General features: G+C 33.5%; 3 protein-coding genes across 3 annotated transcripts; 2 read left to right on the top strand and 1 right to left on the bottom strand.

Annotated features, from left to right (window-relative positions):
• Window positions 1–1,555: 1,555 nt before the first annotated feature.
• On the top strand, window positions 1,556–3,088 carry LOC108327619 (uncharacterized). Its single transcript, XM_052873688.1, has 2 exons — window positions 1,556–1,758; window positions 1,958–3,088. The coding sequence occupies exons 1-2, from the start codon at window positions 1,744–1,746 to the stop codon at window positions 2,420–2,422; spliced, it is 480 nt and encodes a 159-aa protein (XP_052729648.1). The 5' UTR covers window positions 1,556–1,743; the 3' UTR covers window positions 2,423–3,088.
• Window positions 3,089–7,006: 3,918 nt separating this feature from the next.
• Window positions 7,007–12,381, top strand: LOC108329605 (phytochrome A-2). The gene is given in 5 exon segments (XM_052873687.1): window positions 7,007–7,298; window positions 7,945–10,037; window positions 10,261–11,077; window positions 11,208–11,498; window positions 11,923–12,381. Coding segments are annotated over 4 exon segments (3,396 nt in total). The 5' UTR covers window positions 7,007–7,298; window positions 7,945–7,960; the 3' UTR covers window positions 12,134–12,381.
• Window positions 12,382–14,057: 1,676 nt separating this feature from the next.
• Window positions 14,058–15,486, bottom strand: LOC108327858 (rhicadhesin receptor). The gene is made up of 2 exons (XM_017561581.2): window positions 15,204–15,486; window positions 14,058–14,810 (listed from the first exon to the last, which is right to left on the bottom strand). Exons 1-2 carry the CDS (start codon window positions 15,313–15,315, stop codon window positions 14,266–14,268), a joined length of 657 nt encoding a protein of 218 aa, XP_017417070.1. The 5' UTR covers window positions 15,316–15,486; the 3' UTR covers window positions 14,058–14,265.
• Between the last annotated feature and the right edge of the window lie 2,417 nt (window positions 15,487–17,903).

The raw sequence follows: 17,903 nt of genomic DNA, 5'->3' as shown, positions 1-17,903 counted from the left end.
GTTACAGATTACAGGTTATAGGTTGCAGGTTACAGGTTGGAGGTTGGAGGTTGCAAGTTGCAGGTTACAGGTTGTAGGTTAATGGTTGCAGGTTGCAGGTTGCAAGTTGGAAGTTACAGGTTGCAGGTTACAAGTTACAGGTTACTAATTACAAGTTGCACGTTGTATGTTGCAGGTTACATGTTACAAGTTGTAGGTTACGAGTTACAAGTTACAGGTTACAGATTACACGTTACAAGTTACAGGTTATAGGTTGTAGACTACAGATTATAGGTTATAGGTTGCAGATTATAAGTTGCGTGTTGGAGGTTACAGGTTACATGTTGCAGGTTACATGTTGTAGGTTGGAGGTTGCAAGTTTCAAATTAAAGTTATAAGTTATAAATTGTAGGTTATAGGTTACAGATTATATGTTGTAGGTTTAATAAATAAAAATGTGGAAATGTATACCTAGAGAGAAGAGCAATATTTCATAAATTTATAAAATTATATAATATAAACTAATAAAAACTATATATATATATATATATATATATATATATATATATATATATATATATATATATAATTGAATGCCATGTTTTCTGCATTAAATTAAAAAAATTCACTCTTTAGGAAAATAGATTCCAATTTTCCTCAATCAGAATAATTTATAAAAAACAGAAATAATGTTTTCTAAATTATTATTTTTAACCGGTAAACAAAATATAAAAATAAAAATAAACATTTCAAATTGTAAATTTTGAAAAATCTTAGTTTTACACCATATCCTCTTTAGACGAAAATATATAAAAAAATATTATTATTTCTATGTGATTGATGTGAAATTGTGTAATAATTAACACAATTTTAAATAAGTTTTACGTGTTTAATTTGATATTAAAGAATTGATCATTGATATAAAATGAATTTTGATTTAAGAGTATGTTTAGCTAAACTTTATATTATATAATGAATTGTATTTTGTATGTGGTCAACTCTCTTGGTGTTAATTATTGACAAGACTTCCAGTGAACCATAAGTTACATCTGTTTGAATTTTGAAGCTTTTAAATTGAGTCACACTTGACAGGCATGATATTATTTATGGTCATAAAAATTTAAAATTTTACAGTCATTAAAATAAACTTTTAAAACTTAACATTAAAGATTTAATTTGAAATTGATTCAAGACTAAGCATGATAAACTAGGCCTATTTTAAAAACTTAATTAAATTCTTTACAATAAAATAAAAAACAAAATGAAAGTTAATAAATTACGTTAGAATATAACTGAAATATAATTTATTTTTCACGAGTTTCAAAAGATTTGAACACAACCCTGGATAAAGCCGTCCCTTTGTTAGATGGCCACCACAGATTTTACTTCACAACTTCATTTTGATTGATTTGTCATAATTATATGAAAAAGCAAGATGGTCAGCTTTTTTCAATTTTGTTGTATGATGATGGTGGCTGTGTTGTGTGGATGATAATCTGTTGAGAAAAAAAGGGTTATTTGGTCCCAAAATCAATTATGTGATACAGACAGAACAGAGTATCATTATAAAAATGAAGCCAAAGATACTAAACTCAAAGACAAAGCTGCTACTGTTGGGATTACCTAAACCTAACATCGCCCACGTGGACTCTGTTCTGGATTACAAGATCAAGATCAAGGACTTCGAGTCGTAAAGATTAAGGAAGGAGTTCGCTCACTCAAATCAAATGAGGCAGCTTAGGACAAACATCATACATAGTATATATGCATACACATAAGGTTGAAATTAAAATCCAAATCAAATGAACCAGTTTCCACTTTTTTCTTTCTTACTATTAGGCATTCATTCGTTTGTTTTGCCCAATTTCGCACCATATTTCTCTCTCCTCTTAACTGTTCATTATTCAATATTATTATTACCCAAATTCAACTTTGATGATAGTTGAGAGTCCTAATTTGCGTGACCTAATTCGCCCAGAAACAAGCGCGGTTGGAATTGATGTCTGGTTGTTCCGAGGAGGAGGGGGTTTCGTTCTCGGACGCCGATCGTCGCGGTTACGAAGGAGGCAGTGACGACGATTCCGAAATGGGGAAGAGTCAACTTCGCAGAAGACGAAGGGTTAGTGATTTTGGGAAGGTGGTTGTGCGTCAATTCGCGAAAGCGAAGAAGCAAATACGCAGAGTCAGAAGCAGAAAGAGTCTTCTTGCGAAATCGCGTCAGGGGAACGAAGAAGGTAAGGTGATTGTCGTCGACGGTGATAGTGGAGGAAGAAGGAGAGGGAATGGGTGTGGGTTTTGTTTTTCGCGGCCCAAAGTGTTGGAATCACCTAATGAGTCTCCCACGAGTGATCCCAATGACCCTAATTTCACTCAGGCCATGTTGAGAACTTTGATGGATAAGAATGATTTCTATTCCAAAGAATGCAACCCTCATTTGGATTAGTTACTATTTTAGATTCCTTGCGTTCGATTGGGTTTTAGGATAATCTGCTCAATATGAAGTGGTGTAAGTAAAATGATGAAATTGTGACATTATGATGGCTCGTAAGGGAGGTAATTGGATTATCAATAAAAGTGGTAGAGATGTTACTTGAGAGGCTGGAACTGTGTAATGTCAGACCCTCATTTGCATTTTTGTTTTTAGAGAAATGTGGTGTAAGAACTTATAGACAGGAAACTTGCTGCAATTCAATGCTTATGGATTCAAGAGTTGGAACGGGTTAATATGGATTGGAGAATGGATGGTTGCTTGATCAAGTGCTGCTGTTGGAGAGGGTGGTGAAATTTGGATTCTTTGATATTCTGGGGGTTTCTACTTGTCCCAATTTGGAGAAGTGGTGTACATATGAATACTGAAATTTTTTGAAGGCTGTTATTTGCATAATCTCTTTCTAGCCGTCAGCACTTTTTGATTGGTTTTCTCGTGCGTGCAAATTTTTGGTTCAGCTTGTTAGAGGTCTTGAGTGGTTGCAATTTATGGAATTTTTTTGGCATTGCAACCTGAGATAAATTGTTTTGAAAATCAGTTTGTTCTGATTTTTTTATAACTCATGTCCTCATATGTATTTGATGAGATTTGGAAATGACAATGGTTCCCATTCTTGAGTCTGCATATATCTGGAAAATTTCAGAGAACAAATTTAAAAGTCATTTTGTATTTGAAGTCGGGAAAATTTTGTAAGATAATAGATTGGTCTGCATATGTTTGTCGATGATGAAGTATTTTAATAGGCTTCATATGTTTGTCACTTATTCTTGCTAGGCTGCTGGCATCGGTTGATTTCCATGATAAGCAATATGCATAATCAGTATGCATTTCAATCTTTCTCTTCAAGATCTTTTCTACATTCGACAATTTTATGCTCTCTTCTTTTCATTTGGATGCTTAAAGTCCAATTTCAAGGGAGTTCAGAACATTTCTAATTAATGGGTTCAATTAACATTTATATTGTTGTTTCAAATTACTTTCAATGTTACGAAGGTTTTTTCAACATCTCCATATCATATTTAATATTTTATTTTGTTACTTCATCTCAAGAAAATTTCGTTCTTGCCAGAAAAATTCTTTGCTTCAATTTATTCCCAGCCAAAAGCAAAGTTATAGCAATCTCTATGGGATTTTTCATGATGCAGGAGGGAAACCCTACTTTTTGTGGTTTTGTTTGTGTAGCACCGTGCTGTTTCCATATTGACTAAAGAAATTGAAAGTGAGGGTTGGTAATGCGTTGTGGTTTTGATCCAGTGGCTTCTGTACGAAACCTGAGTTCGAGGTACACATTTTGCTCTGGTCCAGCTGTTGAGTTAGTGTTAGATGTGTGATCTAGGTCTACTTATGGTCCCAAACTTGGTAGTGGAAATCATGTTGGTACACCTTCGTCTTGGCTGAGACTTGTATCTTTGACCCATAGCAAGGCTAAATTCCTTATATGACTTATATTTTAGTTTTTAACATTCTACATGAGATAGAAAACAAGAAAACCAAGATAAAGAAGAAGAAAAAGGTAGTTTTCTTTGTTGATCTCTCTTTCTAGTGTTTGTTGGTGGCATTTAATCACTATTTTTTCTGGCATCTATTTCATTCTCATCACTAATTCAGAGGCTGATGCCCTGTAATGTACTCGTTATTTATTTATTTGGGGAAGGAGAGATGGATGTTCGCCTCACTACTGCGCTCTTATTGAAATTTGTTTGTCTAGCTTTTATTGTTCAGATTTTTATTTTCTTAAAGAATCAGTTGTGCAATGGATGAAGGAGAAATTGATGCTTTACAATATTTGACAAGGACAAAGAAAGGTTGTGAACTGCCTACAAGGTGTCTTACCTGAAAAAAATGACTTGTGATTGATGATTTGCTAATTTTGTAACAAATGGTAAAATAAAAATATCAACATCCCGTGTCATACGATTACTCTATTATGCATGCATAGTTTCATGTTGCATGATTATTGTGGGGTATCTGGTTAATTTAGTTCTGGCACAATCTATTTTTGAATGGGAAATGTTAGTTTGCTTAAATATTCTCGTACTAAGTAAGGTTAAATGTTATCATAAGTTGAGTTCATCTGCCAAAGAAAACCAGTTATGCTGTAATATCACATAGTTCTGATTCTCAGGCAAACTTGCAGGTTTTGACTAATAGATAAGAAATATGGTATCCTTATCCAAACAATAGAGAATTTCTACTTATGAGATTCTTTTATCCCTAAAGCTTTTGCTTTTGGTTACAAACAGAGGAATCCCAAAAGCAAAAGCGTGTTATTCCAATAAATGGTCGCAAGGCTGGAACACAATTCTGGAAACGGATTAACCGAGCTCAGCACATCACCTCGTTAAAGGAACATGTTTTTTGGAAAAGAAAAAGAATATCTGGAATTCTGGGAGGCAAAATGTTCTGAATCAAATACCATTGTTATCAAAGAGAAGATAACTGTAGTGGTGAATGGTCACACTACCGTCAACAGCAAGAGCAATTAACTTGATTATCTGTTTGGTTTGTTTCTGCGAAATGTTTTTGTGCTATTTACCTTTTCCTTAAATAATCTAGTGATGGAAACCAAATTGATACCGGAACAAGGTGGTCTGAATATGAATAATGTTCTTTCGATTCAAATTATAAGCCACATAACATACTGCACCACCAAAACTAGTTGTAATTGATAAACGTGATTAACCTACTATAGCAACTAGTTCAAATAATTGTTTACTTAATATTTTATTTTAACAGCAAATACTATTTGTAATGAAGCTAATTATTGTTAGCATTGATGTTTTTCCCGACCTCACAATGTTGATGCAACCAACAATGTGTCATATATTAATGTCAATGGCACCAACATTTATGTCGACGTTGCTATGTAATTAACATATATAGGAAGCTTAGAACAATAAGAGCTTTAAAGCTTCAACCATAGTAGATATAACAACGGCTCTACCATCAATAACTCATCTCCTCAGCACTGCACTTAATTATGCAGTTGTGGGCTTCTGAGAAAATAAACTCTTGGAGGGGTGTGGGGAAAACTCAAGAATTAGTGGATGATTTGGAAGACGAACTAATAAATCAATAAAGCAGATGTTGAGTTTGCATGTGGGTAGGGTGAGGACCATGGTGGAGTAGGGAATAGCAAGCAAAGAGAACTAATTAAATAGGTTACAATTTTAAATAGATGTTTGTATGCTATCAAACAGATGTTTCTTTTAAAAAAAAAACTAGGTTACAATTTTAAAGTTTTATTAAAGAACTAAACTAATTTTCTTAAGGATTATTTTTAAAATTATATATCATAAACTTTTTTTTAATGAAAGTATCTTAAAATGATATAAGTTTGAATATTATAAAAAAGTAACAAATAAAATATCAATTGACCTACTTTTAAATATAGACATAATAAAAACTGTAGTTTATCCATGATGGGTTCAAATGAAAAGCCATTGGTCGTGTTGTGTGTAGTTGATTAGAAACCTTTCTAACTTCCAACGCTGTAGCTTGGAAATCGCAAGTACCACCTCATGACAGCAACCCTACGTGCACATTACGCTATCATTGAATCAACCATCTTCCAATAAAGATCCACTTTACTGATAAGGCCAAACCTCCACTACACAGATGCTTCTGTCAATTTACCATCCTTAATTTCAGCATATCATATCACTAAAATACAGATCAATTCTTGTTAATCCTCTAATAAACCTAATTTGATTATATATATATATTATTAAAAGTTTATTATTAAAATTAGGTGTGTTTCAAGCATGATCAGTTCTAGAGAATGTATACAAATTTTGTCTTATAAAGTAATATTCATTTAATAAAATTAAAATAGTATCTTGTTATTATTATGTTGACTTAGTTCCCAAAGGTACACGTACGCTTTCATTTCTCAGCCGTCATAATAATAACAATTAAGTAAAAAAGAATCAAACCTTAACAGGTATAAAAGTGTTGTAAATAACTTACACGTGCCTGTACTTTTCATCATTTGATTATCGTTGGTCTGAGTTAGCAGATGCAGTGGAAATGTGGCTGCTTGTGGTATTCTTACCTTTTTTGTAGTTAAAAGTTGTTCAAAGGCATAAGCTTCGGGAGCTGCACGTGACACCCATAACTCTTTTTCTTGTTGCTATTCGCTATGTATGTTTCCTCCTCTATGGATGGGGTTGCTACGCTATCCAATGAAAAAAATGAGTGACCCAGAAAATAGTTTCCATCTAGTAGCGTAATTAACCTTTATTAGAAGGAAGCTTGCTTAATTAGTTATACAAACAAAATAAGGTTTTTGGGTATTTCTTCTCATAAATTTGTATCCAACAATCAAACAAAAAGGAAAGTCAGAGTTGTAGGTGATTAAGCAGATCGTGATAAGAGCAGCAAAAGTTGCTTATTTCTATTTATAGATGCAATCATCATCACCCGTCCCTTACTTAGAAACCAATCCATTATTTTATTTTATAGCAGTAATATTATAATAAACTATATGATTGCATGATAATATTAAATATATAAGCACCAGAAAGAGAGAGAGAGAGAGAGAGAGAGAGAAAGAGAGAGAGTAGTCTTAAATTGTTATTTTTACTATGGCATGGCATTATCTACTGTGTCTCAGTTCTAACTGCCGAGTTCTGTGAGCTTGGAGGGGTTCCCACTTTCCACTTGTGTCCCAAAGGTCGGTGGTTAAGATTTTCTTCTTCTTCTTCTTGTTCATCTACAGATGCAGCTAAACAGTAAGTAGCTATCGGGGATTTATATTCCCTAGTTGCTTTCTGCTTCTATTCAGACCTTCTCTCTGCTCATTGGTTGGAATCAGATTTTTCCTTGCAAGGTGGGTTTCTTCTTCTGCATTTTCTTTCTATTCAGTTCATGATTGTTGCTTCTTCTGGATACGTTGGTTATTATTCCTTATTCTCCTAAATTTGCTTCTTCCTTTTTTTTTAACGTTTCTGGTGTATGTACTCCTTCCTGGAAAGGAAAATTCTTCTTTACCGTACTCTAGATGTTTCTTCTGTCGTTTCCGGGTCAATTAAGATACCGTACCATTCACTGTTCCTGCAAATTAAAGTGGAAAAAAATAAACAGAAATTTGCTAAAAATGAAATAAAGTTATGTTTTGCTGAGTGGAGTGTGTTTAGTTGAGTTTATACCAGTGAAATTCTTTGGAGAATTTATGGCCTCTTACCGTGAGCATCAGATAGCAGCGGAAGAGTGCTAAGGATAAAAACAAATAATACTGTTATTATTTGAACTTTGGATATATAGTAGTTAAGCAATATGATATGCCTTTCAAAGTTTGTCAATGTTTTAGTTTCGAAATATTCACTTTCTCTTCTTGAATTGTGATAGTGAGTAAGGATGATGTCATTTGACAAGGTCCATAGTAGCTTTGCATCTCTTTTAGAGCAATCAAGCAGATTCCATTCTTCCTTGCGAGATATTAACTTAGTGATTCTGTGCTTGTGGTTTATTTCAAGTGCAGTTGAAGTGACAATGTCCTCCTCAAGGCCTAGTCAATCGTCCAGCAATAATTCTGGCAGATCAAGATCATCAAGACGCAGTGCTAGGGTTCTTGCTCAGACAACTTTAGACGCAAAACTGCGTGCAACTTTCGAGGAATCCGGTAGTTCTTTTAACTACTCCAATTCAGTGAGATTGTCCCCTGGCACAGGCACTGCCAGTGGTGATCATCAACCGAGGTCTGATGAAGTAACAACTGCTTACCTCCATCAGTTACAGAAAAGCAAGCTTATCCAACCATTTGGGTGCTTGCTAGCGTTAGATGAGAAAACATTTAGGGTCATTGCTTACAGTGAGAATGCACCTGAAATGCTCACCATGGTTAGCCATGCTGTCCCCAGTGTTGGTGACCACCCTGCTCTGGGAATTGGCACTGACATCAGAACTATTTTCACTTCCCCGAGTTCTACTTCTATTCAGAAGGCACTGGGATTTGGGGAGGTTTCACTTCTTAACCCCATTCTAGTTCATTGCAAGTCCTCTGGGAAGCCCTTTTATGCAATTATCCATCGTGTTACCGGCAGTGTGATCATTGATTTTGAGCCAGTCAAGCCTCATGAAGTTCCCATGACTGCAGCAGGTGCCCTGCAGTCCTATAAATTTGCAGCAAAAGCAATAACTAGATTGCAATCGTTGCCTAGTGGGAACATGGACACTCTGTGTGACACAATGGTTCGAGAGGTTTTTGAACTAACAGGTTATGATAGAGTGATGGCTTATAAATTTCATGAGGATGATCACGGGGAAGTGATTGCTGAAGTGAAAAGGCCAGACCTAGAGCCGTATCTGGGATTGCACTACCCAGCAACTGATATTCCTCAGGCTACACGTTTTTTGTTTATGAAGAACAAGGTGCGTATGATAGTTGATTGTCGTGCAAAGCATGTGAAGGTGCTTCAAGACAAAAAAATTCCATTTGAATTAACTCTGTGTGGATCAACCTTGAGGGCTGCTCACAGTTGTCACTTGCAATACATGCAAAATATGAATTCTAGTGCTTCCTTGGTTATGGCCGTTGTGGTCAATGACAATGATGAAGATGGGGATAGTTCTGATGCTGTTCAGCCACAGAAGAGAAAGAGATTATGGGGTTTAGTAGTTTGCCATCACTCCACTCCCAGGTTTGTTCCTTTCCCTCTCAGGTATGCTTGCGAATTCCTGGCTCAGGTATTTGCCATCCATGTGAACAAAGAACTTGAGATAGAGTATCAGATTATTGAGAAGAATATCCTGAGGACTCAAACACTCTTGTGTGATATGCTGATGCGAGATGCACCCCTAGGTATTGTATCACAGAGTCCTAACATTATGGACCTTGTTAAGTGCGATGGTGCAGCACTGTTGTATAAAAACAAGGTATGGAGATTAGGGGTAACACCAAGTGAATCCCAGGTAAGAGAGATAGCTTTGTGGCTCTCTGAATGTCACAGGGATTCCACAGGTTTGAGTACAGATAGCTTGTCTGATGCAGGCTTCCCAGGGACTGCTACTCTTGGTGATATAACTTGTGGAATGGCAGCTGTCAGAATATCTTCCAAAGATATAGTTTTCTGGTTCCGATCTCACACAGCCGCAGAAATTCGATGGGGTGGTGCAAAGCATGAGCCTGGTGAAAGGGATGATGGTAGCAGGATGCATCCAAGATCTTCATTCAAGGCTTTCCTTGAAGTTGTGAAGACAAGGAGTTTGCCCTGGAAGGATTATGAAATGGACGTCATTCATTCATTGCAACTAATACTGAGAAATGCATTCAAAGACAACGAGAGTATGGAGATAAGCACATATGCTATCAATACAAGATTAGACGATTTGAAAATTGAAGGGATGCAAGAACTGGAAGCAGTGACTAGTGAGATGGTAAGGTTAATTGAAACAGCAACAGTACCAATTTTGGCTGTTGATGTCAATGGAATGGTCAACGGGTGGAATACAAAAATTGCTGAGTTGACATGACTTCCAGTTGAACAAGCTATTGGGAAGCATTTACTCACTCTTGTTGAAGATTTTTCAGTAGATAGAGTCAAGAATATGTTGGACATGGCACTGCAGGGTATGTCTTTTTCTTTTCTCGTCTTATTATCATACAAGTTCTCCTATTTGTTTTAGGTCTTAGCATTTTGAAAGAGTGAGTATTTACATGTTAGGTTGCCATGTTCCCTAAAGTCATTCATGAATATTGCATTATGGAAGAATTATTAATTAGTCTTGGCTACGAAGTTAAACTTAATTTTGATCTGAACTTCCTATAATTTAACATGTTACAACGTGATCAGGTGAGGAAGAGAAAAGTGTGCAATTTGAGATCAAAACACACGATTTGAAGATTGATTCTGGTCCTATCAGCTTGGTGGTCAATGCTTGTGCAAGCAGGGATCTTCAAGATAATGTTGTGGGGGTTTGTTTTGTGGCCCAAGATATAACTGCTCAGAAGACAGTGATGGACAAATTCACCCGAATTGAAGGCGACTACAAGGCAATTGTGCAGAACCCAAACCCATTGATCCCTCCAATATTTGGCACAGATGAATTTGGGTGGTGTTCTGAATGGAATTCAGCTATGACAAAGTTAACTGGATGGAAGCGAGAGGAGGTGATGGATAAAATGCTTTTAGGGGAGGTTTTTGGTACACATATAGCTTGTTGTCGTCTAAGGAATCAGGAAGCTGTTGTTAACTTCAGCATTGTACTTAACAAAGCCATGGCTGGTTTGGAAACGGAGAAGATTCCTTTTAGTTTCATTACTCGTGATGGGAAACACGTAGAATGTCTGCTTTCTGTGAGTAAGAAGTTGGATGCAGAGGGTGTAGTTACTGGAGTCTTCTGCTTCTTGCAACTAGCTAGTCCAGAGCTGCAACAAGCATTACACATTCAGCACCTATCTGAACAAACTGCATCCAAAAGACTGAAAGCTTTAACTTATTTGAAAAGGCAAATTCGGAGTCCTTTATACGGGATTGTTTTCACCCGGAAATTGTTAGAAGGTACTCAGTTGGGACCTGAACAAATACAATTTCTGCAAACGGGTACTCGGTGTCAACGCCAACTTAGCAAAGTCCTGGATGACTCAGATCTTGACAGCATCATTGATGGGTATGATATTGCTAAATATTGTGCTTTTACAGTAGAAGCATAGACTTCAGTCTTACTAGTCATCCCTTCTGTCCTGCATAATTTTGACTCAGTTTATTTTATGCTCATTTGTTTCCTGCTTCTTCAACAGGTATCTGGATTTGGAGATGCTTGAATTTACTCTGCATGAAGTGTTAGTTGCCTCCTTAAGTCAAGCCATGACAAAAGGTAATGCAAAAGGTGTCCGAGTGGTCAATGATGTTGAAGAGCAGATCACAACAGAAACCTTATACGGTGATGGTCTCAGGCTCCAGCAGGTCTTAGCCGACTTTTTATTGGTTTCCATCAATTTCACACCAACTGGAGGTCAGGTTGTTGTGGCAGCCTCATTAACAAAACAGCAGTTAGGGAAACTAGTTCATCTTGCTAATTTGGAGCTCAGGTAATTAACCACTTATGGTTTTGTTTTGTTTTTTTAAGGTAATTATTAGGAAGAGATTATAGTGACTTGAGTCCAACTCACATAAAAGATTAACACCACTTTTAATCCAAAATCTCAACACATTAAGTTTATGGATTTTTTTTATATGATATTTAACTTTGTCATTTCTATCCGACATGAAACTTAAACTCATATTTAGATTATTCTCAACACTCTATGTTTATTTTCAAATATGAAACTTAGACTCACACTTAGATTATCCCTACACTTCTATGTTCATACAGGTCCAACTCAGGTCACGCTCACCCTGAATTGGATTCATGTAACAGGACTTCTCAAGGAAAATAAACTTGTTATGCTATATTGAGATTATATAGATATGTAATTTGTTAATCCCTGTGTTTGGTTTTGTTATTTTTTGCAGCATAACACATGATGGTTTTGGGGTTCCAGAAACACTGCTGAACCAAATGTTTGGACGTGATGGTGATGAATCTGAGGAAGGTATCAGCATGCTGATTAGCAGAAAGCTGCTAAAGCTGATGAATGGAGAAGTACGTTATATAAGGGAAGCAGGCAATTCATCTTTCATCTTATCTGTTGAACTTGCCGCAGCTCATAAATCCAACACTTAAAATTTTGGAAATAATTAAATCAAACCATATTTTTTGTACATCCGAAAGTGAAGGGTGCAAGAAATTTGCATTCCTTGTTCAATATTTAACTCTTGTTTTTATGTACCTACCTTCTTGTAAGGTGATAATGTAGATATGTATAACTAACGATTCACGCTCTCTCCTCAAGTGCTCTCATTACAGCAATTATGCCTCATTCTCAACAGAATGAAACATAAATAAAAGCTAACCAGGAACATTCCGCATCATTAAGAGAATTTATTCCAAATTATTCAGATATTTGAGTTTGAATCCCACTCAGCTTATTCATATTTACGAGAACAAAAGAAGTTCTTATTTTAAGAGTTAGGAGGAAATGTTATGGTGAAAAAATAAGTTTCCTTTTTCAGTTTTATTATTTATTTATTTCATTTCATATAGTCTTATTATTAATTGAAACACAAATCACTGTAAGGTCCCATCAAGTTCATGCAATAATAAAATCTTTTTATTATCCGTTGAATTTGTGTCATTTGTTTCAAAAGTTATCATTATATATATAGATTAAAATTATCAATATTTATATATTGAGCATTTTATAGAAAATATCCAGTTATAGAATTGATAAGTTTTATTAAATGTTTTATTAATAGATTGACCAAATTAATAAATAACAAGTTACTTGTTTCGTGGACTTTAAATTTTGAATTCAAATTAAATACGAGTTTGGTCATTTACCAAATCCGAAGATAGCAGGTAAAAATACTAAACTGAGTTTCATTTTAGAGATTCAAAATTTTTCGTATATTATTAAAAGTTGCATCTTTTTGTTATCAAAAATATTAAGAGTGGTCCTTACACTAGAATATGGCTCTTGAGCAACAAGACCATTTTTTCAGAAATTTGATATTATATTTGGAGATAGGTTAAATTGGTTGCACGAGGTAATCTGCGAAATGAATATGGGTTGATAGTGCAACATTAGTTAATTGATTTTGTAATTTGCACCTTCCAGATGTATGTCGATGACCTTGTTAAACTATATAATTAAACTTCTCCCATACTTAGTGACCAGCTTTTGTTGTTTTTTCAAACATATTATGTAACGGTTCTTTAACAGTATATCACATTTTATTTTCCAAAAAAAAAAAAGACACTCATCAATTTGAATATCGCATTTGGATTGGTGACACTATAGTAACTTAAATTAACAGTATCTGTACTAAAATGACATCGCTTATGCTTGCACAATTTTTTACATAATAAAGACAAAAAGGTTTGAAGAAAGAATGAATGTGTCATTAAGTGTTGTAGTATAAAATTATTGCAGTACTAGTATAAAAAAATTGGTAAGAACAAGAAGTCTATGTGATTTCAAATTATATAGGTTAATTATAAGGCAAATAAATGAAAACAATGGAATATATATATATATATATATATATATATATATATATATATATATATATATTATTTTCCTTTTTATTATTAGTTTGGTTTAAATATATTTTTAGTTTTTAATTTTTTACTTAAAATTAAAATTTAGTTCCAAAATTTGATATAGTTTCATTTTTAAACTTTAAAAATAAATTAATATTTTTAATGTGAAAAGTTTAACACAATTGAATTACTAGAATAATATAATATCCATAAATTTTATAAGTTTAATAAGAAAATTATATCAAGTTTATGAACAAAATTTCAATTTTGTCTTACATAAAAAAACACATTTGAACTTATTAGTTTAATCTGTTTACTTTTTATTAAGTTTTTGTCCCTTTCATATTTTATTCTTTTACTTTTACTTTGGTTCGTAGTGAAGAAATGAAGTGAGAGGAAAATATGAATAAATTCAGATTTCACACTTTCACGGGAGAACAGTAGGCAAGGTTGTGGAGCACATATTCATAACATAACTATTACGAAGTCAACAGCAGAAACATTACCACTAATGAAAGATTTTATTAAGAAAATAAGAAGCGTGCGTGGATATTTCAAATTGCAATTATCAAAGAAATGAATATACCCCATTCACTCACATTCTAAATCCTTTATGATTTTCCAACAAACATGAATCGTAAAGCAACAAGGAGAAGACAGAAGAAGCGTGAAAGAGCAATGGCAGAGATAACAGAAGCAGATTCAAACATAAATTATTTCTTAGGTGCAAGCCTGGTCTTGATTTTCTCAACCTCCTTGGTACCAATCTGGAAGGCCTTGGTCAAGACATTGTCTGGAACAGGTGGTGTGGCTGTAAAGAGGGTGAGAGCAATGGACTGTGTGCCAGGCAATTGACTGTTGAAGGCTGCAATGACCGAAGCAGGTTCCTTCGCATTGTTCTTTTGGAAATGAACTAAGCCTTTTGGGAACACAAAAGTCTCACCCTTGGTGATGGTCTTTGATATGAGCACATTGGCTGTGGTTATGAATCCCACATCGAGTGTTCCTTCCATCACAAACACAATCTCGGTGGCACGTGGGTGCGTGTGAGGAGGGTTGATCCCACCTGGAGCATAGTCAATTCGTGACATAGATACACCAAGGGTGTTCAGTCCTGGGATTTTCTGAACATTGGCTGCAGTCACCAAGGACCCATAGGTGTTGTTTGTCGCACCTGCTTTCGCTAATATGTTTGAGAAGAAATCAGTCGCATTTACCTTCGCAGCATCTTTGCAGGTGAATCCATTCACTTTAACAGCTGTAACAATCAGAATTGCACACACACACACAAAAAAATGTTATGCAGATCACAATTCTCGTGTAGTCAAATTCTGTCTGTCTATTATACAAAATAGAAAAAACTCACTATCAAATTATACACGAATCAAAAGTTCAGTGCACCAATCATGCTACAGAAATGCAAAATGATTACTGGGAGTTGGTGAGAAGTTTATTTTAATGTTGAATTGTAGAAACGGGTGAGGGGAAGGGAAAAGTTAATCAAGTGAGGAACTTTTGATCAAAAAGCAAAACCAAAGGAGTTGATAGGTCTGGGAGAATGAATTGATTAAGAAAAAAGGATGAAATATAATTATTGAGTGGAAAGTGAAGGTGTGCATGAAAGTTGGCATCTTTGATAGAAAAAGAGTACCTGAGGCAAGATCAGCGACACAGAGGTCTTGAAGAGGATCAGGATCTGATGCAGTGGTGGTGGTTAACACCAAAGCAAAAGTGAATAGTAGGAGCGAGGCTGTGAGCTTCATATCAGAGTATGTAAGAGAAGTGAAGTTGGGAATGAAAGGAGAGAAAAAAAAGCAGAGAGTTTTAAGAAGAACGAATGGAGAAAAGAGAAGAAAAGTATGTTGGAATTGTTTTGTATGAGGTGGAAGTTTGAAGGAAGTGATGGCGTGGTTGCGGTATTTATCACAAGCGGTAGAGAGTAGATGGAGAAGGAAAGAATATTGTAATCATATTAAGTCAATAAGTTGAAGAAATGGCGCGTGTGATTAAACGCATGCAACATGCCTAATTCTTGGACTTAAAACCTAAGACCTGTGTTTTGGTTTGGGCCTTTGATGAATGACCCGGTCAATCGTGAGTTGTGGGTCTGGCACGTGCCACGTGTGCTCTGCTCCACACTCTTGTGTTCATGGCTGTCTTATTAATTTACAGTCAGAATCATAAGTTAACTTGTTTTGTGTTCCAACTTGATCAATTTCTTCCCAAAATTTGAAATCCTGGTTTACCATAGATGGCGTTTACTTTAAATAAAATGTTTATTTTAGGTCGTGTCTTCTACGGAAGAGCAACCCTCACATGGGTCAGTCCATTTTCTATTAGGAAAAATGTGTTATTGTTTCGTATACTGTTTTAAAATTTCAAATGATATTAATTATTATTTCTCAATTATACACAAATAAATAAATTTAGAAAACAAAATGCATGCACTATCACTGTTAGAATGTGAATTGTTTAAAGTTGTGATATTATATATTAAATTAATTCCAATTTCAACCTTTAATTTATCATTAACGCATCTATAAAGTTTCATCTTTCTTTATTTAAAACAGTTAAATTTGAAAATAATAATATTTTTTAAAACAATTATTCAAAATTAAATTCATGGAGTATGCAAACCTTCCCAACCTAAGCTATGTCAATGTCAAAACTTCACTTTGATCAAGAAAAGCATTTTCTAAAAACAATATGATTCATTATAAGTTTAAAAATACAAATCCAACATTAAAATAAAAAGAGTTAAATATATTTTTGTTTCTAAATTACTATAAATAGTTGTATTTTGTTTTAAGTTAAATTATAGAGTATTTTATCTTATACTTTATGAAAATTAATATAAAATATTCTTTCAAACAAATGAGATGTAAATGGATTTTCATATAACAAACAAAGTTCTATAATAAATGAAAATATAATTTTCATATATATAGTTTGTTAATGAATTAAAATATAACTTTTATATGTAGTTGATCATTATGTTTTATGTAACTTTTATAAAATGTATGAATAAAATGCTTTATAATTTAATTTAGAAATTAAACATATTTTTTCATAAAAGATTAGGAAAAAAATAAATAACCCAATAAAATTATGCTCTATTAATTGACAATTATAAGTTATATTGTAAAGAAAAATATTATATCATCAAGAATTCATACAACATATAATAAGCTTCTTTTTATTACGCATTTAAACAACAAAAAGATAGATATACAAAAATGATACTGTATATAAATTGTTAAATCACGTTTATATTGATTATAATTGTTTAGCTAAGCATATAAACACAACTTATATACATCCATCCATGAATAAAAAGATTACCAAACAAAAACAGATAAAGGGTAAAAGAAAACCAAATTATAAAACTCTTCAATATTCTTAAAACATATTACATGCATGATATGCCCAATTTTTTAAAAAATATATTTTAAAAATTTCACATCTATTAAAAAAATATAACGCAACCCTCCAATCAAAAATCAGCATCAACATCGTCAATTATTTTGTTATTAAAGTGAAAAACAAATGAACGAACATAACAATAAATTGCGATGTCGCGGGTTACTATGCGTGGGTGACAAAGAGAATGGAGATAAAAGAGAAACAAATTGGATAGGTGAATTAGGATTAAGTGAGTGTTTCTGACTTTTTCAGTTAAGGTTATTATAGGGACAACAGAGAGAATGTTAAGGTGAGAGAGATGAAAGAAAAAAGATTGAGAGGAATGAGATATGAGAGAAGGCTGAGTAAGGATTACAGGGTTTCTTATATTATTTTTTTTAGTTTTGAGAATGAAAATTATTTAAATACCCTTGACCTTAAACTTAGAATACATAATATATAAAAATGTTTTTGTCTATTAAAATCTGGTACACTTTGCTACTAAATGTACTAACTGAAAAAATGACTTAATATATATATATATATATATATATATATATATATATATATATATATATATATATATATATATAAATAAGTAGGTATTCTTCTCCTCAAAATTTAGTTTTGTGATAATATGTTAGATTTAAACTTCCTAGTATAATATTAAGTTTATCTCAATATTTTTTTTAACCTACCATATTATATTATATGTTGTCAAATTATTATTAAACCATTCATAAATATTTAATTTTTTACACATAAAAGTGAAAATATTTCCCGTCTTAAAATAGTTTTTTTATAAACTAATTTTGTGAATATTAATTAAACTTAAATTCATTTTTTTATTAATATATGTAGTTTATTGAAATTTATTTTAAAGATAGAACTATCCAATTCTTCAACTTTTTCATTAATATCCTACCTCGTAATAATTTATTAATAATTT

The sequence above is a fragment of the Vigna angularis genome, chromosome 2, assembly GCF_016808095.1.
Source record: "Vigna angularis cultivar LongXiaoDou No.4 chromosome 2, ASM1680809v1, whole genome shotgun sequence".
NCBI classification, from domain to species: Eukaryota; Viridiplantae; Streptophyta; class Magnoliopsida; order Fabales; family Fabaceae; genus Vigna; species Vigna angularis.
The sequence above is the reverse complement of the archived record's forward strand: the minus strand, read 5'-3'. Positions and strand labels throughout refer to the sequence as shown.